The following is a 23727-nucleotide window of genomic DNA, read 5'->3' on the forward strand; positions in this document are numbered from 1 at the left end:
TGCGGCAGGACGCGCTCGGGGACCGAGTCTCTGTACAGTCAGGACTTCTGCTGGGCAGGGCCAGCTGTTAATCCTCAAGGCGGATACCGGGGCGGTGGGGAGATGGGGCATATGGGTGGTGTCCGTCGGTGAGAAACACCTAGCACAGAAAAAGGGTGGCGGCGAGAGGGAGTTCCCACCTGTTGGCGTTCTTCCAGAAATAAAGACTTGAGAAAATACCAAGGAGGGGCCGATCGGTGTGTTTCGGACGCGCCTGGAACCCCACCCTCGGTCAGAGGAAAAGCTCCTGGGGTGAGACGCAGAAGCTTCAGAAAAACCGAGAAAAAAAGCAGCTCCCTCCGCGCGCCACGTTCTCTGCCTCGCACTCCTGCGCGGCCGGCCCAGCCTGCGCCTGGCCCGCGGCCCTTCGCCCGGCTGCGCCTTCCCACCCCGGCCTTCCGGGTGCCTCGGCCGGCGACCTGCCTCCGAGTCCTCCCATGGCGGCAGCGCGACCCACAGGCTCCGCGAGCGGAGCCCTTTGCTGGCAACTCCTGCTGACCCTCGCGGTGAGTGGCTGCCCGGACCCCGGTCCCGAGTGGGCGCACGCACCCATGGGGGAGGGAGGGGAAACTTTGGGGGCGGGGGTCGGTGGTGGCGGCGGCCCATGCGGGGGTTCTTGGGCCTGGGGCTGACTGAAAAAAGTGCCGTAGGCTGGGGGACGGGGGAGGACAGACAGAGGAGAGCGAGCTGGGCGCAGCGATCCCGCAGGGGAGGAGAAGGTTGTCTCCGGTAGATGTGATCAGCGCAGGCAGATGAGCGGCTGCAAACGCCCGTCCCAAACCGTGGCCTCTGGGTACAAGCCGGCGAGCGCTGCGCGCCCCGCGCTGCTCCTCTGCGCCTCGCGCACCTCCCCGGGCGGGGCAGTCCATTCGACCTCAGTGCCGAGCTCCGGCCGCAGACGAGGGGAGCCGCTGGGGATCGAAATCGCAGGTCCTTGGGTGAAAGAACTAGGCGCCTTTTGATCTTAGTGTGTGAGTGAAGGGGGGAGGGAAGAGCTGGGGCTGGGGCGGTCTCCACCCTCTGCGCCTAAAGATAGTAGATGGGCCGGCCCTCGGTGGTCCTTGGTACGGTTTCCATTGTTTGTCAGCACGTGAGATTTCATCCCCCTTGAACTTCGGGGAAGTGGCTTTCCCGATCTCTCGCCTCGGAGGCATACAGATTCTCCCCGCTCCCCCATCCCCCGCCAAGCCCTCCAGCTCTAGTTTCCTTCCCGCTTTAAAGAACCCAATAGCAAAGACCCCAAAGCTGGGCGGGAAAAAGGAGGTGGCCTTATTCGGAAGGGATAGCCCCCCTCCCTGGCAGGAAAGACCGAGGTCTCTTTGGGGGACCTCAAGGCATAGGAATCCAGTGCGGGGAGAGCAGCCCCTGGGAGACTGGGATCAGAGGTTCCCCAGTCAGGGCTTCCTGGGTCCCCTGGAAGGACAAAATTAACATAGACCAAGTACAGAGGTCAAAGCGCATAGTGTCCGTTCACGTTGAGCCGCAGGCGTTAGGGCTCCAGTCCCTAACCCTGAAGGACAAGGGGACGAACCTGGAGAACAGACAGAGGGAGGATTCCTTCTGGGAGGGGTGCAACTGGCGGCGGGAAATATCCGTGTAATTTCCCTTACTCTACCGCTCTCGTTTTACAACGAAGTCCTGAAGTTTTTAACTAATGAAATTGTAGTTGTTACTATTATTAGAATGCCTTTCCCATGGAACTCCAGGGACTTCAAACTCTTAACTAAATTACCGGGGCACATTAATAACATACACAGGGCCGGGTGCACAGCAAGTAATAGTTCACAGCTGAGGAAATCAAGAAGGGAGTAAATAACGGTCGTAAGATATGTCTTTGATGACAAGAGGAACGGATTTTGCTTAGATTCTTAATAAAGTTGACACTTTTTTTTTTTTTTGACACTTCTTTTTAAACATTGCCCTTGAAGGAAAAGGCATGATTAGGCACGGGTACTAAAAGGCACAGGCCATAAATAGCTTTGATCTTATATACTGACACACACAACTTTCCGTGTGTTCTCACTTCCTTTTTAGAAGAAAGCACATATAAGGGAATAATAATAAAGTTGAATAAAGTTGAATAATCCTCATTCTTTGGCCTTCCTTAGCTTCAAAGCTGGATAGGCCAGAAGTGGGGTGGCTGTGGCTACCCCCCTCATCCTACTGCATTCTGGCTGGAAGGCTTGGTGGGTCTTAAGCTGTTCTGATGCTCATGTGCATGTCTGTGCAAAGTCCTGCTAGCCTCAGATGCTTGTTGTGGTTGTGAGCCTCATGTGTGATAGACGTGTTAAAGAAAAGTAGGAACATTACTAAATAAAAATGGCTTGGGGGACACCCCTTACATTTCCCTTCCATCACCCTTCTGTGAATCAGCTTCTCCCAACTTCCTCATCTTGCCTCACCTCACACATTTAGTAACCACTTGAACGCTGCCTCTACCTAAACACCTAATGAAGTTTCTGTCTCTCTAAGGTCATCAGGGATCTCCACTGCTAAATCGAAATCATTCCTTATACAATTCCATCTTGTGGTTGGAGCTCTTCTAAATCAAGAAGTCCAGCATGAACATGGACCTGAAAAACCATAAAGTAATAAAAATGTCCCATAAAATATTTCAGCCTTACTTATAGTGAGGAAAGATGAATTTAAAACTACATTGGTTGTAAAGCAATTATACTCTAATAAAGATGTTAAAGGAAAAAAGAAAAAAATGGTCTATATCAAAAAAATCTTTAAAAAAACAAACAAATAAATAATTTAAAAATGGTATTACAAAAAAAAGAGAAAGAAATACATTGAAATATCATTTCTCATTTGGCAAACATCCAGAAGTTTGACAACAGGCTCTGTAGGCAAGAATGTGGAGAAATAGAAACTCATAAATGGCTAGTGAGTGTTAACAAAAAGTTACAACCCCTATGGTCTATATACAATTGTAACAAATGTAAATAGAAACTTTTACTTCTTCCTTTCCAATTTATATGCATCTACTCTCTTTCCGTCTATTCATATACCAAATACTGCATTGTTTTAATTATTGAGACTTCATAAGACCTTTCAGTATCTGCTAAAGCTAATATCCTTTCATTGCTTTTCTTTTTCATAATGTTTCTATCTTTAATTGTTTATTTTTCCTTATTACATTTTATATCAGCTTGTCTAGTTCCAGAAAAAATATTGATGGGATTTTTTTTTTTTTTTTTTTGCGGTGCGCGGGCCTCTCACTGTTGTGGCCTCTCCCATTGCGGAGCACAGCCTCCAGATGCGCAGGCTCAGCGGCCATGGCTCACGGGCCCAGCCGCTCCGCGGCATGTGGGATCTTCCGGGACCGGGGCACGAACCTGTGTCCCCTGCATCGGCAGGCGGACTCTTAACCACTGTGCCACCTGGGAAGCCCAATGGGATTTTTTTTGGGATCATAAACTTTATAATTTAACTTAGTGTAAATTGATATACTTACGTTGTTGATTTTTTACTATCCAAAACAATAATATATATTTCTTTTGTTCAAGTCTGCTTTTGTGTCCTTCAGAAATAGTTTCAGGTTTTTCTCAAATAAACTTTACATGTTTCTTGTTAAGTTTACTTTTTGGTATTCTAACTTTTTATCACTTTTGAAAATGATTTCTTCTTTTCCATTATATTGTTTAACAGATTTTGTTTATGTGTATGATGACTAATGATTTCTGTATTTTAATAGCTGTTTCTGCTCCCTTATGAATTTCTTATTGTTTTGTGGTTAATTTCCTTGGGTTTTCCAGATAAATAGTCATATCAAATGCAAATAGTGGTTCTTTTTAACCTCTTTCTTTTCAATTCATATGCCATCTAATATCATTCTCTTGCCTAATATACTTTAATGTAATGTTAGCTGTAGATGATGACCCTTGGGAAGTCTACCTTGTTTCTGAGTTTAGTGAGGCTACTGCTAATGCTTTTCCATTGATGATGTCATTATAATATAATTCTATTGAAGTAGCACTTATCAATTCTTATTGGGGGCACTTTTTTTAAAAATTTAAGAATGGTTATTGACTTGGTCAAATGGTTTTCATCACCTATGGTGCTGGTCACATGCCAGGGCTTCTTTAAACTAATTAGCGGCTTGTGTTTCCTAGAACAAATGAGTGATGTGAATGTGGATCACAAATCCATGTGAGGACCAGTTTACTACTAGCTTACTCTTACAATGAAGGTTTCGCATTTGGGGATCCAGATTAATGTGGACAGATCTTCTCTTAGATCTTAGGCAGGTCTGTGCTTTGATTTCACTCCCCTCTCTTGAGGCCAAAAAGCCAGAATCTAATCTTTTCAGATTAGAAGTTGTTTCTGGTTACTACTGTGTTCCAGCTTTATCCTCAGTTTTTGCCTAGCTGGATGGTTTTAGGATGGTTTAAAAACATGTATCCATCATTGTTAGTTTTGGCCTGGGGGTTGGACTGAATGCCCTAAGTCCCATTATTGGAAATGAAAATTGTTCCCCTACTTCATTCGTCACACTGGTCAGAGTTAACCTTATTCAAATAGAAAGCTGCTATGTAATTTATCTGCTTAAAACAAATCTTTGGTTTCTTATTATCTTTAGGAAGAAAAATCTATATGTGTACTTTGTTAAGGCTGTTCAGGACCTGTCCCACACCTACTTCTGTGAATCCATTTTAAACTCCTGTCCCTCTTGTGCTATATGCATCAACCATCGCAAATTGCATTTTCAAGTCTGTGTCATCTCTGGGCCTTTGCATATGCAGTTCCTATGTTTGCAGCATACAAGCTCTGCCTCCCTGTGACATGGCTAACTTGTTGCCCCTCTTCACCTGGCTCTTAGAGGAGGCTGGTTGCTAGTGCTCTCCCAAAGCATCCTGTACTTCCCTGTCATAGCTTTTATCCTCCATTATTGAAATTACAAATAAGTCTTATCCTTGAATTGAATGTTTCATGAGAATCCCTTTTACTGCTCTGTGTCTAGTACATATTAGAACATTCAGTAAGTATTTGTTGAATGCATGAATGACTGGATGTCCAGGATACTGTTATCTGAAATATTGTCTTAATTCGGCCACTTCTCACATTTTCCATCGTTTTTACCTTAGTCCAAGTCACCACCTCTCCTCTCAGATAGATTCCTCCCAATGGGTCTCCTTGCTTCCACTCTGTCTTCCCCATAGTCTGATCTCACATGGCCACCGGAATGAGTCTGTGTAAATGCTCACCACGTGACACCACTCCACAGTGTCTAAACCTACTGTGCTTCTCTTTGCCCTCAGAATAAAATCTGCACTCCTTACTGTGGCCTTTTAGACCCTACATGATATGCCTATGATTGTCTCTTCAATATCATGTCCTCTCACTCTTCCCTCACTGTGTTTACTGCTATACCCTTCTTTTTGTTCCTTCAAGGCACCAGGTGAAGTCCCCTCCCAGGGCCTTTGGCCTGGCTTTTCACTCCACCTGGAAGACTCTTCCCCAGTTAGTGAACTGGTTTGCATCCTGCTTTCACTCAAGTTTCTGGTCTTTATCACCCTCTCTTCCTGTTTTATTTTTCTCGTAACACTTACTCTTGGCATTGTGTGACCTTTGTGCATTTGTGTATTTACTTTTTGTCTTTTAGGGTAAAATAATCTCTGTGAGGTCGAGTTCTCTTTGTTCACCGTAGTAGCCTTTGAACACTTCTTGGCACCTAGGCAGAAACCAAGAAATGTTGGTTGAATGAATCAGTGGGTGTATGCCTTCTGTCACCTTGAGCTGGACTCTTCACATGTCTGATTCTACTCCTATTCTCTCTGGGCTATGCAACCAAGGAAGATTCTTTTCATCTTTTTATTTGTAATTCAAGTACAGTTTCTTTGTCACGTCCATCTCTGAGTTCCAAATGAAATGTAATCTCTGCCATGCTTGGTCCTTCATACATAATTTAAATTAGATACTTAAAGGGTCTTTAGTGTATTTTGGAAATAAAAATTTTCATCCAAATTTTGACGATTTTAATTTATGTTTATAGACTTTTAAGTAACAGTGTAGGGACTTCCCTGGCGGTCCAGCGGTTAAGACTCTGAGCTTCCACTGCAGGGAGTATGGGTTCGATCCCTGGTGGGGGAACTAAGATCCTGCAGGCCGTGCGGTACGTCCCCAAAAAATAAAAGTTTAAATAACAGTGTAAATGCTGGTTGGCTGTTTTGCTTTTTGTCAAAAACCTTTGCAAAAAACTGTGAAACTTTCAGAAGCATCCATTATAAATTTTTAGAGAGAACAGAATTTATTTTCAGTGTGCTCAAATATGTATTGTATTGGAATTGGTTCAGCATAAATCACTAAATCATTTAAATTTTTTAAGTGAAATACTTTTAACACTGACCTTAATTCTCATTATTGAGAACTTCAAAATAAGTTCATATTTCAAAGTCGTGTGCTTATATGCGTGGGGTCATATGTAAATACTTTTTAAGTCACTCCATGGCAATGAGTCAGTGCTTCTCTTTAAAAGCATTGGAATTTTCTTTAGGATATTTTTGATTTGGTAACAAAACTCATAGACAGTTGACAGTTAATTGAAACAACTTGCTGGCTCATTAAATTTGTTTTTGTTTCTCTTTCCTTTTACATACCTGTGCTGCCTTCCTAATAGTTTCCAGTGCTTTCCCACAAAAGGGTGTCATTGGTTTCTCAGTATATCCACTAAGTTAGTGAAATGATTATTAACTTCATTTTACAGACTAGGAAACAAAGCCCAAGAGGATAAGCAATTCTCTGAGTTTACATGCTTTGTGAGGGAGGGATCCATGGCTCTTAGTCTGTTGTTTTTATTCTTCTCTTCTATGCAGTTTTTTTCTGAATTCTTAATCCAGTGTATGCTTTTTATTTTATTTTGCTAATTATATAAACAGATTTATAATTATACAAATTTGTATAAACTATGTACACATGAAAAGGCTCTTTTTAATGTATAATACTGATTTTTTTAGATCTTAACATTTGCCTGTGATGCCTGCAAAACAGTGACACTACATGTTCCCTCCAAACTAGATGCTGTAAAATATATTGGTAGAGGTAAGAAACTGCCAGAATATGTAATAAATCCTAATTTGGTTGATCTTGTAAAATTAGTGTAATCTTCAGGAGGATAACTCTATTGGAACTAATAGTTAAAACTAATATAGTACATTCCAATACTTTTTAAAAAATATATATGGTGTCAATCCAATGAACGGAATATTGTACTTTATTGAAAAACATGATTATATAAAGTAGTTAAGATTGTTTAGTTTGAGTAATTACTAATATTTACGTTAGACGAAGGATATGGTATATGTTATAACACGTCTATGAAATTGAGAAATAGTATTGAAACTATTTTTTGAGTTTAAAGGTGTTGTTTTTGGATTTTTATCCTAAAATATTTGGGCATCTTACAACATTTACTTCCACATATTTTTTTTTCAGTTATTTTTTTCATATAACTCAAATGTATACCAAAAGATCAGACCAATGAAGACACAGAATACGATGACTATTTAACAACAGATGCAAAGAGTTCAGTAATAATTTAATGTAATAACTACCAGTTTTAATCTCTAGATTCTGTTTAACTTGTTTTAAGTGTTCTCATGTATTGCTCTGTGGCTAGTTTCAGTTAATAAAGAAAAACTTTTTTGGTGTGAGTTTAATATTCAGACTGTAGAGTTCACATGCTTTGATTTCAGAACAAATGTCTCTTCTTTAAAAGGCTGTGAAGTAGGTATCAGAAGTGATGGATACGTTTAGTTTAGCACAACTGAATTAACCGTATAGTTTCATATATCCTTTTAAAAATGCAAAACTTACAAGTGTCAGTGTAATTAAAGTTTTTGACTGCCCCACCTCAAATGCATAGCTTACTGTTAAAGCTGTATATTGCTTTGTTTTACCTTACAAATGATTGCTGTGTACATTTTCTACAGTTAACCTGAAGGAGTGCTTTAAATCTGCAAATCTAATTCATTCAAGTGATCCTGATTTCCAAATTTTAGAAGATGGTTCAGTCTATACAACAAATGCCATTCTTTTGTCCTCAGCGAAGAGATCTTTTACCATATTACTTTCCAACACAGAGACCCAAGAAGAGAAGAAAATACTTGTCCTTTTAGAGCAACAAACAAAGGTATACCAAAGTATAAAAATGAAGTATGACGAACTGTTTTCTTCAGGTGGAACTAACATGACCAGGGAAGATGTGAATCAAAAAAGATATGGAATAATTTAGCTTGAAGAAGAATAAAAGCCATGACTCAAGTTAACATTTTTGAAATGGAAAAGGGTTGTTCAACATATGTTATCACAGATTATAATTTCTTTTTATTTGGGACATAAAAGGAGAAATTGGGATATGGGACAGCATGAGAACTTGAGATTAGACACAGGGAAGAATTTCTTGATCTTCACTGTGGAATAGGTTTCCAAAACAAGAAACATTATTGTTTAAGATATTTGTATATAACTTGGACTTTGTAGCTTTTAATTATTCAAGAACTCATATGGCATGTTAATGACTTAGGATGGTGTCCTACTCTGGGCAGCAGTATAGCGTCATGACATGGTTAATTACTCTGAGATACATGAGGCATCCAGAGATAGGTCTCATGTATCTTAGCATAATTTTTAGTCTTAGAAAATGAAGGACTATTTTAGGTTAAGGTTTGGACTTCACACATACTTATGACTTTTTGACATCCAAGATCAAAATGACTTCATTCAACCACTGGCCATTACTCATGACAGCTGTTTGAGAGTTGTCACCATGTTTCTCTCCTCGTTCTGACACAGATCTCTCTGTTGGTCCCCTGGCTCTTCCTAGTTGCCGGTGAGTGGAAGATGCTTACGCTAAATTTAGAAGGGCACCTGTCTACTTACATTCTTTGCATATGTCTCCTCCCATGTTTTTGCATGGCAGTGTGGCAACAGTACAGTGTTTTTTTTTTTCAGTTTTGCTTCTAGGCTTCCAATTTCATCTCTCTCTCTTCCATGTTCCCACCAAGTTATTTTCTCAATAGGATTGCTGTGATAACAGTTAGGGCAGGGATTTCTTGGTTATTTTTTTTCTAGTATTGACATTTCGTTTGGTTTTCAAGCACTACCATGGTCTTACGCCTCCCCAGCTAATCCTCATGAGAGGAGAAAGATGTATCAGAGTTTTAAAGTTTGAAAATAAAGTAGTCGTTGGCTTTTAAATAAGTAATATTTATTATTAATATTTTTTTGTCTTCTAAATTGAGGTACTGAGGAAAAGGCGTTCTCAAGAAAAAGTTCTAATACGTGCCAAGAGAAGATGGGCTCCTATTCCTTGTTCAGTGTCTGAGAATTCCTTGGGTCCTTTCCCACTCTTTCTTCAACAGGTATAATTTACTTTCCTTCCACTGTGAGAGTCTATGGTTTCCATCTTTGTAAAAAATTTAGACAATGAGTATGCAGTTATTTAAAAAGTATGTGTGTATGAATGTATGGGTGAGTATGTCTATCATATGTTTCAATATATGGTATAAATGCATCTCTCTATACCTATGTATACTTTTTTTTTGCAGTTTTAGTCATGCAAAAGCCATTTATAAAACTGTAAAACCCATATAGCACTGTCAAACGCATGCTTCCTTAATGAATTTTCATATCATCAAGGGTATCTCAGAGCCTGGGCATAGTCTAGAAAATCCCAAAACATCTTCCATAACAAAGGATGAAATTGTTGATGACAGGTCAAATGCCATAAAGGGGAAAGACACATACACCTTTCCATGGTTTCTTCCCAGGTCCACTGCTTAAATCATACTGGATCCACATTTTCTCTCCCCTGTTTCATTTTTAGTGGAAACCCCAGCAAATCTTCTTTCCTTCCTCCCTTATCAGTGGTCACTACCATTCAGTCTAGCTCTTAGGTTTCTTTTCCCCCAGTTCTTGAAATGGTGAGAGAGAATCCTTGTTTATATCCCATCAACAAATTCAATGCAGCTGAGAAAAGAGCATTTTAAAGTTGAGAAAGAAATTGTTAGAAAATAATTGTTAGTCATCCTAATAGATAAGGATCCTACTAAGAGGATGAAAACAATTTGGAAAAAAATTTTCTTTTTGAATCAAATACCAAAGTAGCACACTTGCCAGGATATTACATCATTTCCATTCTCACTCATTTTCATCCTCCCATTTAGCCCCTATAATAGAGAAGATGCTGAGAAATAACAAAAACTAATTAAGGAAACCACTTTCCAGATGTTTGCCTGCCGACAGTATACTTTAAACCCAGTGTCTCAAATATTATGTTATATATAATAAAACTTGAGGTGTAAAACTTTGACAGAAGGATAACTTTTCATGCTCAGAATACTTTGTTATCTAAGACAGGGAAAGTCCAAAATGCTTGATCCATGTAGTTACACGTAGCCTTTAAAGTACTTCTTAGTTATTCTGGAAAGCTAAGATGCTATTACATTATTTTCCTCATGCCTTGCTCTTGAATTTCACAATTATTAGTCTTCCTTATTCGATTGCTGCTTTTTATTCAGACATAATAATAAATTAAAGAGGGCAATTACTTATTGTAAAATGTCAGTATGATTGCATAAGTATATAAATGAAAGTTTTGCTGAAATACAAATTTGTCTTTTATGTATATGATGTCTACTTTCTAGATTCAATCTGATACAGCACAAAACTACACTATTTACTATTCCATAAGTGGGCCTGGAGTTGACAAAGAACCTCTAAATTTATTTTATGTAGAGAGAGATACTGGAAACCTGTTTTGTACTCGTCCTGTAGATCGTGAAATATATCCATCTTTTGAGGTAAAGTCTAAAGTTTACATATTGTATTAGTAAAATTAAACGTGGCTATTTCGTCTCCCTTCCTCAATTCATTTACTCTTGACTGTTTTCTGACTTTTGGCATCCGTGCTCTGGGTACATCTGATAGTACAGACCTGACTGGCAGCAAAAAGAATTTTATAGAATAAATAGCCTTCGATTCTATAGATTGTTCTGGGAATTACAGTTTACTATTTTTCTTTTCAAAAGAAAAAAAGAGTACCACTTTGAACAGTAGTTATTTATTTGGCAGAAAAGATCTGTGAACCTCTTTATGGTACTGAGAGTGATACCATAGGAGGTAAGTCAAGTTCAGAAGTTAAGCCTTGGTACCTTTGCAATGAGAGAAAGTTAACTTGTGGTGAGCAAGTAGGGAGTGTGGACAGTGCTTAACTAGGATAACTAGGTCTTTTCATCATCTAAGCAACCTCCTGTGGTGGGATGAGCGTTAATATATAAGAATTTAACCTAATGTTGTGTTGATTTTCCAACAGGAGCTGGTCATTTTGCTTAACTTAGTTTTAATTATTTTATATCTATTTTGGATGATGTAATTACTTAGCTTTAGAATTACTACAACATGACCTTCTAAGTACCTGTGATGGTCTGTTCTTTCTATGATAGCTGTTATGAGAAAAATTGGAATTGAAATTCATATTATAAAATCAAAAGAATAAATCGCATTCTAGACCCAATTTATAACCACTCATTTGGTCCATTCCTGACTCCCCCCTTTTTAAATTAAAAAATTCTTATGAAGAAAGTTATCTAAATACAATCATCAATATGCCTAAAATTCTAATTAGAAAATAAAATAATATCTCAGTTAACTGCACCTGGGGAATTTGGAATCCTAAGAATTCAAAGTTATAAAAGATCCAGAAAATTGTATTTAAAATTCATGCACCTGAAACTTTCAAACAAAGCAAAATAGTTCTCAAGACACTTTCGGGAAAATAATAATAAAAACCCTTACACTCATGAACAACAATACAGCAATGGTGAGGTAACCAAATTTAGCTATGTTATTATATTAGATAAATTTAAACATAAAATGCTATAGTGCATCATGAAATTAACCATCTCTTCTGGCATTAAGGTTATGTTCACATCCCAAAACAGTAACAAATGGTGAAATCCACACTGTGATGCTGAACAGTCTCCAAATGAAAGCCAAAGCGAAAGCAAGTTTGAACCGTAGCTTTTTTTTTTTCCATTTTACTCTCTTCACAGCTAGTTGCCTTTGCAACAACTAAGGATGGATATACTCCAGAATATCCACTGACCCTACTAATCAGAATCGAGGATGAGAATGATAACTTCCCAATTTTTACAGAAACAACTTACATTTTTAATGTTACTGAAAACTGCAGAGTTGGTGAGTACCCACCGTGGCAATACACGGCAACTGAATGTTTAAATTCATTAGCTGAGTTTCACTCTGGCCACTGGGAGGTGGCACATCCTGCTGCCAAGAACAAGGGACTTGCCAGACGGGCGGCTGTAGGTGGCATTTTACCCTGCCTTTTGCTAGCTGTCTGACATGACCCTGGGCAAGTTTCCTAATCTTGACAAGCCTTGGTTTCCTCATCTGTAAAATGGGATATTAATATACAAGGTTGTTTTGAAGGTTAAATGAAGCACAATATACCTTGAAGGCCAAGCACAGTGCCTGAAAAATAGGAGTGACTCAATGTTACTTTGCCTTCCTGTGTGAGGTAAAATAAATACTTTTAAGAGACCATATTTTCTAAATATTCTAAGAATATTTTTAGAATATTCTTTTCTAAAAAAGAGTAAGTCTTTGAGCAACGGATGTCTTGGCCTTGAAGAGAGCTGGCTGATGTTCTATAGTGATTAAATGATAGACAGTATTCTGAGCATTATCATAAAGGTCATGGAGAATAATATATTTTCTCAATCTTTTGAAAATTGACCATTTCAACTAGGAGTCGGAATGCAGATTTTGAGTCTTCCTTTAGAAAAATCTAACTAAACCAAGAATTTTCAGAGCAAACTGACCCATATGATCAATTTAAGTGTAGGCTTACAAATAGAAAAAGGTTAAAGAATAATTGGAATTCTTTAGTCCAGGAATACAAAGGCCATGGAGGGATATTATCAACATTTATAAATTTATACAATAAATACAGTAAATACAAATATGGTTACCAAATTCCAAAATGTTGGAACGCTGGGATATTTAAAAGTAAGTGCTATTTTATATAGAAGTCTGAAAATGTATAAAACCTATTACTATTATCAATTATGTGGTCCAAAACTTTTTTGTGGTAGATGGAGAAGAGTCAAATAAAGGGAAAGTTGAAACTGTAAAAGTTTTTGAAATTAAAGAGGATTTTTCTATATGTAGGTACTACCGTGGGACAGGTTTGTGCAACTGACAAAGATGAGCCTGACACACTGCACACGCGTCTAATGTACTCTATCATCGAGCAGTTACCAGCATCACCCACCCTCTTTTTTATGCAGCCAGCTACAGGTGTGATCACCACAACATCATCTCGGCTAGACAGAGAGGTAACATAAATATTAACAAATAAAGCCTGATTATCACATGGCTACTTAGCAGTACCTGCATATCTCTGTATACCACCTGCAGATGTGCTTTTGAAAAGCATGTTGTGAATCTAATTTAACAAAAATTATTTTAGGTAGGTTGATGGAGGTCATTGACCTTGCAGTGCTCTGAATTTGAACCGCTAATTCATTCTCTCCTGAATTGTATGTTTTATAAAATCAAATTTCCTAATATAAACATATTTATAGTTGTAAAAAACAAGAAATGTCATATATGAAAAGTAAAACTTTCAGAATTTTCTTATCTACAGATAACAATGCTTCTTTTTCTATCTGTGTCATTTCTTCATCAACAATCTCATCTACACTCTTTCCCCTTACATAGATTAAATGAAAGTTTATCTGTCTCTGATCTCTGGTTTAACATTTTCAGTTGACTGCTAGAAATCCTTATTTGAACATTTCACAAGTACCTAAGATTCAGTACATCTAGAAATGAATTCTTCTTTCCTTCTAAACATGCTCTCCTTCCCATGTTCTCTAGTTAAAATGCCATTAGTACCTTCTTTTCCTTCACACATTTTTTCTAATGTCACCTTGGATTCATGTTCTCAAAATTGTATTTGATGTCTCCTCTTGCAGATCAAATTACTTTCCAAAGCATTTGATATTGACTCCAAAGTGATCGTAACAGTCACATTCTGTCCATTTCTACTGCAACTACCCCAGTTTAGTAATTGTTCATTTTGTTATTAAACTATTACCTCCTCCACCAAACCTTTATTCTGGCCTACTTCCTACGTTTATAATCCTTAATATTAAAATATAGTAATATGTGTTTGTCACGTTTTTCTTTGATTCCTAAATCTCATATCGATTCATTTCCTCTCCCTCTCGCATGGATTAGAGAAGTGGTCTGCAACTTTTCTGGTCTCAGACCCCTTTACAGTCTTAAATATTATTGGAAATTCCAAAGATCTTTTGTTTATGTGGGTTATATTTATCACTATTTAATCTGTAAGTGTTTAAAACTATAAAAGTTTAAACTATGTATTTATTTACCCAATTAAAATAATATATTACATGTTAATGTAAATAATATTTTTATAAGAAATGATTACATTTCTAAAACAATAAGTAATTTAGTGAGAAGAGTGGCATTATTATGCATTTTCTAAATCTCTTCAATACCTGACTTAGTATAAGACCAATGGATTCTCACATCTCCTGCATTCAGTCTGTTATATAGTTTTAGTCGAAGTATGTAAAGAAAATCCAACATGATATGAAGTTAGAAAAGAGTATGTTAACAGTAATTTCAGATCATCGTGGATAGTCTTCTTTGATACACCAAATCTTGACAAGTGGTAGTGTCATAAATGGGTTTTGCAATGTGCACTCTGAAGAAGCCTTGTCCATGAACTTTCCTACTTTGTTACATCAAAATACATTGGTCTTTCTTCTGCTATGAGTGGATAGTTTACCATGTGTGATTTTGTAACATCGTGCATTAGTCATATGGGAAATATTGACTCACTGAGTTATGTAGATCCTCCAAATATTGACACATCTAATTAAACAATATTGGAAAAAATCACCTCCTCATCTCCATTAATATCACGATTAATATCATAAAAGTTTTCCGGAATCCTCATTTTGGCTTGAAAACTCCAATTGACCATTGGCAACAAATAGCTGTTTTCCTTGAAATGACATATTCACCTTACCTATGACAAAATGTCTTCCAAATATACCAGTCTGAATAACCATAGGTGTCTTTCATGTAAAAATGGTATTCTATGAAAAAAAACCCGATAGCTAGTTCAGCTTATAAATCAATCACACAAGTACTTTTCCATGAAAAGAACATCATACTATGTTATGCAGAAGTGCTTTATATATACCTCCCATTTCTTTAGATAGACTATGGGTTGAAATCTAATAAAATTTATTAAAATTAATCATTTTTACTGCATTTACAAGGACATTCCTAGGTAAATTTTAATTTTAATTCAATTTTATAATTTATTTATTTTTACCATGAGTACGTGCCAGTGAAGAATGCAATTTCGTTTGTTGAATGAATGAATTGCTGTCACAGCTCTACGAATTATACAGATTCTTCATGGAATTTATGTGCTCAGAAAGAGCAGATTATAGACCAAATTCTCTTTTATCATCAAGCCTTGAATAGATCCTTCTGATAAATCAGTGGAAAACATTTGACTAATGAAGGAGTCTTGGAGTGCTTTTACCCAAGAGAGCTCTGGACTCACTTTCTGATCCCAGGTTTCCAATTTTTTTTATTGTTGGCCTTCAGCCCTTTAAGCTCTTTAAACATCAGAATTTTTCTTCCATCTGAAGATATCACAAGTTAATATTTAGGTCCCAAACTTGATTTCTTTCTTTGTTTTATCAGCCAGTTGATCATTCCCAATAAATCATAGTTTATTACAAACAGAATACATATTCCCTCCCATACGTAATACTAGTATGAGCTTTTAAAATTTTTTTAATGAAATAAGGCCATGAATTTTTAACTCTCATGTGACTGATTATGAGAGAAGAATAAATTGGGAAAAATTGGGTTTGTAAAAAGCATAGTGATCGAGAGAAATATTAGTTTTATTTTGGGTAATACATGAGGGCTAGAAAGTTTAAGAGATCTAAAGGGAAGAAGGTGGCTTTTTTAAAAAATTAATTAATTAATTTTATTTTTGGCTACTTTGGGTCTTCATAGCTGCACGAGGGCTTTCTCTAGTTGCGGTAAGTGGGAGCTACTCCGTTGCGGTGCGCGGGCTTCTCATTGCAGTGGTTTCTTTTGTTGCGGAGCACGGGCTCTAGGCACGCGAGCTTCAGTAGTTGCGGCACGCAGGCTCAGTAGTTGTGGCTCGCGGGCTCTAGAGCACAGGCTCAGTAGCTGTGGCACACGGGCTTAGTTGCTCCGCGGCATGTGGGATCTTCCCGGACAAGGGCTCGAACCCGTGTCCCCTGCATTGGCAGGTGGATTCTTAACCACTGTGCCATCAGGGAAGCCCAAAGAAGGTGGCTTTTTAAGAGAAGGGTGAATATTCTAGGTGGACAGTTAGGATAGTTTTTTACATATAATTTAATCTTATGAAAAGAGGTGAATTATAAAGGAAGGTGTTGTTATAATTTTATAGAAGAGGAAAGCTAGGGAAAAATACGTTTCCAACTGCCCAAGAGTACATTTGTTATTTTTGAACTTGGAAGTAGAACCCAAGCCTCCTAATGTTCAGTCCAGAGACATTATTATTAGTGTTGTTGTTAATCCTTCCATATCTCAACACTTGTGACAAATGAAACCATTATGAGGAGATACACTTTTTTTTTTTTTTTTGCGGTACGCAGGGCTCTCACTGTTGTGGCCTCTCCCGCCGCGGAGCACAGGCTCTGGACGCGCAGGCTTAGCGGCCATGGCTCACGGGCCCAGCCGCTCCGCGGCATGTGAGATCTTCCCAGACTGGGGCACGAACCCGTGTCCCCTGCATCGGCAGGCGGACTCTCAACCACTGCGCCACCAGGGAAGCCCGGAGATACACATTTTTTAAAACCAGTGATGAGCCTTCTGCAATCTCTGAAGAACGGAAAACGCTTAAGAACCAGAATCTATTTTCCATGAAGAAGAAAAAATTACATAGTTCCAGAACTTTGTTTTCATGCTAATTTAATGATCTTTTAGTAAATGTAAAGTAAATATTTAAAATCCACCTTTTTTTACAGGAGGATACCTTTATTGCTTCATTACGAGACTGGTATAGAGTCACTGTTGTGTATTTTTGAATATAAGAATGTACTTTGCATAGGAGATAACGATTTTGATTAATTACTAGGCAATTTAAAATGTACTATGACTATATCTTCTCTTTCTGTTAAGTAATGCTAAAACCAGTTACTTCCATGAGTAGCACTTTCAATTTGAGAAACTACTCTATTTTTGTAAATTAATTGAAAATTACTAGTGTGAGGAAATTGTTCTTCTGCCAGTACATGAAAACTATGAAATCTAATAGTGTACCTCTTAAATTTTGAATGCAAGGGAAATTATAGAGTGTAAATTAAGATTTCATTTACAATGTTGCTTTCACTCAGTAATTAATACTTACTTTTCAGGTAACTGATAAATACCAATTGAAAATAAAAGTACAAGACATGGATGGTCAATATTTTGGTTTGCACACAACTGCAACTTGCATCATTAATATTGGAGATGTGAATGACAACTTGCCAACATTCAACCGTTTATCTGTAAGTGTGTGATATTAATAAAAGAAAAATGTACAATGTAGTGTTAGTTGCTACATATGTGCACCTCCACCCATGCCCCATGATTTCAAAGGAAGTATTCCCAGCCACGTGTCAGTAGTTTGGACTTGGGGTTTAAAGTCATGTTAACATAGTACTTTAGAAATTAGAAGAACTGGGCTGGCTTTACCTGGTGTTTTGTTTTTGTGAGAGTTACTAATTAAACTTTTTTTTTTTGTTTTTTATTATTTTAGTATGAGGTATCAGTGGAGGAAAATAGAGTTGATGTGGAAATCTTACGTGTTGCCGTTACAGATAAGGATTTAATTAATACTGCTAATTGGAGAGCTAATTATACCATTTTAAAGGGCAATGAAAATGGAAATTTTAAAATTGTAACAGATCCCAAAACCAATGAAGGAGTTCTGTGTGTGGTTAAGGTAAGAATAACTTAGGAAATTAGTTATTTGTAGCTTATAATGTCACAGATTAGCATACTAGAGCTTAATGAAAAGAAAGGAATTATGGTAAATGTAGGAATAAAATAGATATTTAGGTAAATGTAAACACTATGTTTTTCATATATATAGTGGGATGAATATACAAATTTTGGAGAAGTTTTTTTTATAAAGGCATGATAGTTTAAAATGATTATATATGCATGTTCAATGAATACGATATAGTACCCACTTTGTAACCAGTATCTCTTAACAATTAAAAAACTAGCACAGCTTTGACACCAGTGGGACACTGCCAAACTTTCCTAGTCTATTCTATCTATAGCTGTGTCCAGGAGCCTGTACTTAATTACTGAATTTCCCAGATGATGAGTTATTCCTGGTCAGACCCATAGGAAAGCTGTTTATAGATCTGTTCATCTGTATCCAGTGTACATTACATTCTTAGCTTCCTGGTTCAAAATGGGAATCCTCACCCATTTGAAGATGTAAATACTTCTAAAACCTCTTTCTAATAATATTCTACAATTATCTCAGAAGACATCACTGCGAATTCAGGAGGCAGAGTTAGCCCATAAAGTGATCTGAGCTCTGGTTTTGGACAAAACCATGGGCTTATTTCTGCTGCCTCTAACTAAAACATGATTCTATCCTGGGTCTCTGTAGCTTCCCTGCTGTACATATTCACAAGGAGAATGGATCAAACATGACGAATTCTTTTTTTCTTACAATGATGAAAATTAGCTGCAGTTTGTGGGTTAATTTCTATTTCAAAACAGCAAAGGGATTGTCCCTTAAATCTTATCTCTTTCTTTAGATATCAGGCAAAATAAAATGAAAACCTTCCATTAAACTTGGTACTACCCATGTTTTAGAGAGTAACTGGGATAAAAGAGATTAAAAAGGAAAGTGTAAAGCCCATAAGCTTTCTATTTTCTTGTCTCTCTTATCTTGAATACATTTCATAAAATTTGACCCACGTTTTCTACCCCAAACCAGGTACGAATAATTGTACTCATCTCAGAAGGGTAGGAAAAGTGGTTCCAAAATTAATGGACTAGTAAATTACTGTTGATTAGGGTACGGAGTCCCTAAAGTAATATTTCAAATAGTATTTCATTAAATACTATCTGAAATCGCCATCGGGACCTATAATATTACTTTTGTTAAATTTGCAGTTGAGGAATTTTTTTTTTTTTTTTTTTTGCTGGCTCCACCCAAATGCTCAATCAGTTGAAGGATTTCCCTCCTTCCACCACCATCATATCTGTGGGTATATGTTTAATATTTTCATGACTGTTCCCGACACAGCATTTACATATTTCCACAGCTAACTAGTTACACACTAGTTCACATTGCCAAGTACTATTTCTTGATCTGATTTCCAACACGCTTGCTTTTGTAGCCACTGAATTACGAAGAAAAACAAGAGATGACCCTACAAATCAGTGTAGTTAATGAAGCTCCAATTTTTGCTAGTTCGAGATCAACCGGGAGCATGGCGACAGTCACTGTTCGTGTAAAAAATCAGGATGAAGGCCCTGAGTGTCGCCCTGCAGTGCAAATTGTTCGTATTAAAGAAAATGTACCAGTGAGCACAAAGGACATTGGATATAAAGCACATGACCCGGAAACAAATAGTAGCAGTGGCATAAGGTACTTGTAATTCTATTTTAGTTGATTTCAAATTTACCATGTCTTTAAAATGTATAACTTATTGTGATACCAGTATTGTAATTTGGCTTACGATCCATTTTGCTATTTTAATTCATCATTACTTACAGGTATGAGAAATTAAGTGATCCAGAAGGATGGGTCAGTGTTGATGAAAACTCAGGATCAATCACAATTTTAAGAAGCCTGGATAGAGAGGCAAAGACCATCAGAAATGGTATATATAATATCACAATCCTTGCCTCAGACGAAGGTAAGAACTTTGTGTTTAAGCCAGCTGTATACACCCCCAACTCCAGACATCCTCAGTTTTTAAACAACATACATTTTTAAGTCAGCTGCATACATTCTCAAAATTTATTTCACCCCAGATGACAAATAGAGTAATTGAGAGGTTTGCTATAATTTATTAACTCATGTCTGCTTTCTAATAGTACCCTCAGTTTTGTATGTAATTACGGTATAAAATAATTTAGTCATAGAAAATACTTGAGACTATAATTTATTAAAATTAAATAATCATTAAAAATTGAGAAAATTACTTTAGAAAAATTAGCTTCAATTTACTTAGTCATATCTCTTAAAATATTCACTTTGACAGGAAAATTTATTACAGAGAGAACATACTTACTGCCTCATAGGTCAGTACTCAAAAAGTTATATCTTTCTACAGGAAACTGACAATATACTTGGGGGTTAGTATTCTGATATTATAAAATTAGAAGAATTCTGTGAATCCACAAAATCACATAAAATGGAAAATCATTTTCTATGAGCCCTGTAAAATTGGAATGTGAGCACAATGATTAGGAATGAGATCCTTTTACTGCATAAAATATAATTTTACCGTAATATACATTTGAACTTTTTGCCTCTGTAAAATAAAAATGTTAACTACAGTAAACATAAATTATTATACTATAGCTTGCAAAATTAGAATTTAGAAGTGATTTTGGAAGATGTTTTAGATATTTCAACTTTTTCTAAATTAAAGAGAAATGGCTCATATCCATTGATTGAATTGGTAAAGTTGTAATCATTGTTAATTTAACTTCAACCAATTAAAGACTGCCCTTTAAGGCCTCAACTTCCTTTGTCCCTTTGTCGAAACATGCTTTTTGGTCAAAGCAAGTGAAAAGAAGAGAAATAATATGAAAATCAAATCCATTATTTTTACATTTTTAATTGCACTTGGCAAATCGTTTTTATCAATGAGATAAAAATTACTGTCTGGAATGAGAGATTTTGGATGTAATTTTATTCTACATTTTCCTCTGTTGAACAAATGTTTTTATGGCCTTTAGAAGAGAGGCACGGTTAATCATCATTGTGGTCGAGAATAAATGTGTAACAGGGCCTTTTCCATTAATTTCTTTTGAAGCTGGTGGGGGATAAATAACTCCACATCTTTTTATTTTCTGAACTGAGATCATACTAAAGTATGTTTTTTATTTGTTTTTGTCTTTTACCTTTTTTAAAATCTATCCTGGCTCATTCCCTTTGAGCCCTCCCAGCTGCTGCTTCCGTACAAGAAATGTTCTCTCCTGTGAGCACTGACCTCTGAGCCTGTGCTCACTCCCTCTCCTACTTTCCTACAGCGCTTGTTTCCTCTTTTTAAAACTCTCCCTCAAGGATTCTATGTCTCAACTTTTCCACACATTTCTCTCTTATCTACATGCATTCTAGTTTTACTTCCTTCTCCTCTTCTAAACAGAGCTCGCTCTTAAGCTTTAAGTTCAATTTCTCTTCTCTTCTCAATCTAACCTCAGTTGGCAGTTTCGCCCAGGTGTTTCCTCTGTATAGCTGAGTTTTAGGTTTCTACTTTTGTTGTAAGATTCTAACTTTGGGGAGGAGGAGTGTGCTTTCAAACTTTTAAAAAACATTTATCAGAAGAGTGCCATGCACATAAATCATGGACCCATAGGTAACTCACCTTCCAAGACTTCATTTTAGGAATTGATATTTACCCGTATAGAATTATATTAATATTAGAAGGTGAGCATTGCATGCATACGTTCCAGTGAATAAAAGAATATTATTTATTAACAGATGAAAAGCAGAGCTGTGAAACACTGAGTTAGATGTCTAAAATCTTTGGTTGAAATATTGTCCACTACTCATCACAATGTGCAAAAACAATGGAGTTTATTGAACAACTCTAAATATTTCATGGAAGGGAAATTCAAGCATTTAGCACCGTGGTAGCACAGCAAACACTGTAGAGGTCAATTTTTTTTTTAATTAATTAATTTATTTTTGGCTGCATTGGGTCTCCGTTGCTGCGCGCGGGCTTTCTCTAGTTGTGGTGGGTGGGGGCTACTCTTTGTTGTAGTGCGCGGGCTTCTCATTGCAGTGGCTTGTCTTTGTTGCAGAGAGCGGGCTCTAGGCGCCCGGGCTCTAGGGCACAGGCTCAGTAGTTGTGGTGCACAGGCTTAGTTGCTGCGCAGCATGTGGAATCTTCCCAGACCAGGGATCGAACCCGTGTTCCCTGCGTTGGCAGGTGGATTCTTAACCACTGTGCCACCAGGGAAGTCCCGAGGTCAGTTTTTAAAGACTTTATAATTAACCAGATTTAATCAGTAAGACATGTGTTTTCAACACCGTGTGTGGCCTCAAATGGAAAGAAATGGTCAAGACATCTTGCAATCCAATTGTCAGAGCAAGAAAATACCACATGGCATAAGAACGAGAGAATTTGAGAGACGAGATTATTCTGTCCTAATAGAAAAGTTTGTCAGATGGATAAAATACATGTATACATGTCTCCCTGCTTCCTTTGTGTCTCTGTCTTTTCTTTAAAAGTTGTCCAGGGCTTCCCTGGTGGTACAGTGGTTGAGAGTCCGCCTGCCGATGCAGGGGACACAGGTTCGTGCCCCGGTCTGGGAAGATCCCACATGCCGCGGAGCGGTTAGGCCCGTGAGCCATGGCCGCTGAGCCTGCGCGTCTGGAGCCTGTGCTCCGCAACGGGAGAGGCCACAACAGTGAGAGGCCCGCGTACCGCAAAAAATTAATAAATAAATAAATAAAAGTTATCCAAAGTGAGAGATAGTTGCATTGTTTCTTGTATCTCATTTCTTCTCTCCTAGTTCCCTTTTCTTCCTGCTCAACTATATCCTTTACTAGTTCCTTCAATGGTGCATTGTGGGTGATAAACCCTGTCAGTTTTATTGTTCTGAAAAATATTTTAATATTGTTCTCATGCTTGATTTGATCATTTGACTTGGTTTAGAATTTTGAGTTAACCCCTTCTTTCCCTCAGTACCCTGCAAGTGGTACTCCATCATCTTTTGGCATTACTTGTTGCTCACTCATATTCTACTGTCTGTTTAATTATTGTCTCTTTATAGGTAATACATCCAGATAACTTTTATAGTTCTCTAGGTTGTGTTCTATATATAGTTTTAATTCAGTCTTATGCTGAGAATTTATTTTTATTTACCCAGCACTACAGTCAGAATATATTTTAGAAGATCCATTTTTTTCCTTTAATTCTGGGATAGTCTCAGCAAGTATTTCTTTGAGTATTACTTCCCTACCATTCTATTTATCCTTTTTTTCTAGAGTCCCTGTTAGATGAATGTTATTTCTACTGGAATTTCAGTGTCATTTTCATGCTTATTTAAACAGTTAACCTTCTTTATGCTTTTGAAGATAGTAAATATACGTGTTTCGAAGATATCTTGCATAGAGTGAATTAATCTTCTGATTGTTGATTTTGTTGGTTTTCCTTTAAGCATTAATCTTGCTCATTCAGGAATTTTAATTTGCAAGCTTACATTAAATGGGAGGTATTGGTTTGCCTCTGCTTTTGACTCTTTTCTTTCTTCCACTTTACCTCATAGTGGTCTTGTAGTTGCCTCCACCATGTTCTTTTCTGTGGCCCACATTTTAGAACCCCTTCTTAACTTGGTGGGCTATGGCTCCTGGCC

At 37.5% G+C, this 23727-nt stretch overlaps 1 protein-coding gene across 1 annotated transcript in view; it reads left to right on the top strand.

Moving 5' to 3' along the window:
* Window positions 1-214: 214 nt before the first annotated feature.
* Window positions 215-23727, top strand: part of LOC115863558 (desmocollin-2) — a 32203-nt gene continuing 8690 nt past the window's right edge. Inside the window, exons 1-11 of the mRNA XM_030876462.2 lie at window positions 215-545; window positions 6999-7083; window positions 7974-8173; window positions 9285-9404; window positions 10689-10844; window positions 12096-12240; window positions 13234-13400; window positions 17535-17669; window positions 17921-18106; window positions 19530-19780; window positions 19909-20051. Of these exons, the coding sequence (XP_030732322.2) occupies window positions 477-545; window positions 6999-7083; window positions 7974-8173; window positions 9285-9404; window positions 10689-10844; window positions 12096-12240; window positions 13234-13400; window positions 17535-17669; window positions 17921-18106; window positions 19530-19780; window positions 19909-20051 (1657 nt within the window). The 5' untranslated portion in view covers window positions 215-476. The remainder of the gene's footprint in view (window positions 546-6998; window positions 7084-7973; window positions 8174-9284; window positions 9405-10688; window positions 10845-12095; window positions 12241-13233; window positions 13401-17534; window positions 17670-17920; window positions 18107-19529; window positions 19781-19908; window positions 20052-23727) is intronic.

Source organism: Globicephala melas, chromosome 13, assembly GCF_963455315.2.
Source record: "Globicephala melas chromosome 13, mGloMel1.2, whole genome shotgun sequence".
NCBI classification, from domain to species: domain Eukaryota; kingdom Metazoa; phylum Chordata; class Mammalia; order Artiodactyla; family Delphinidae; genus Globicephala; species Globicephala melas.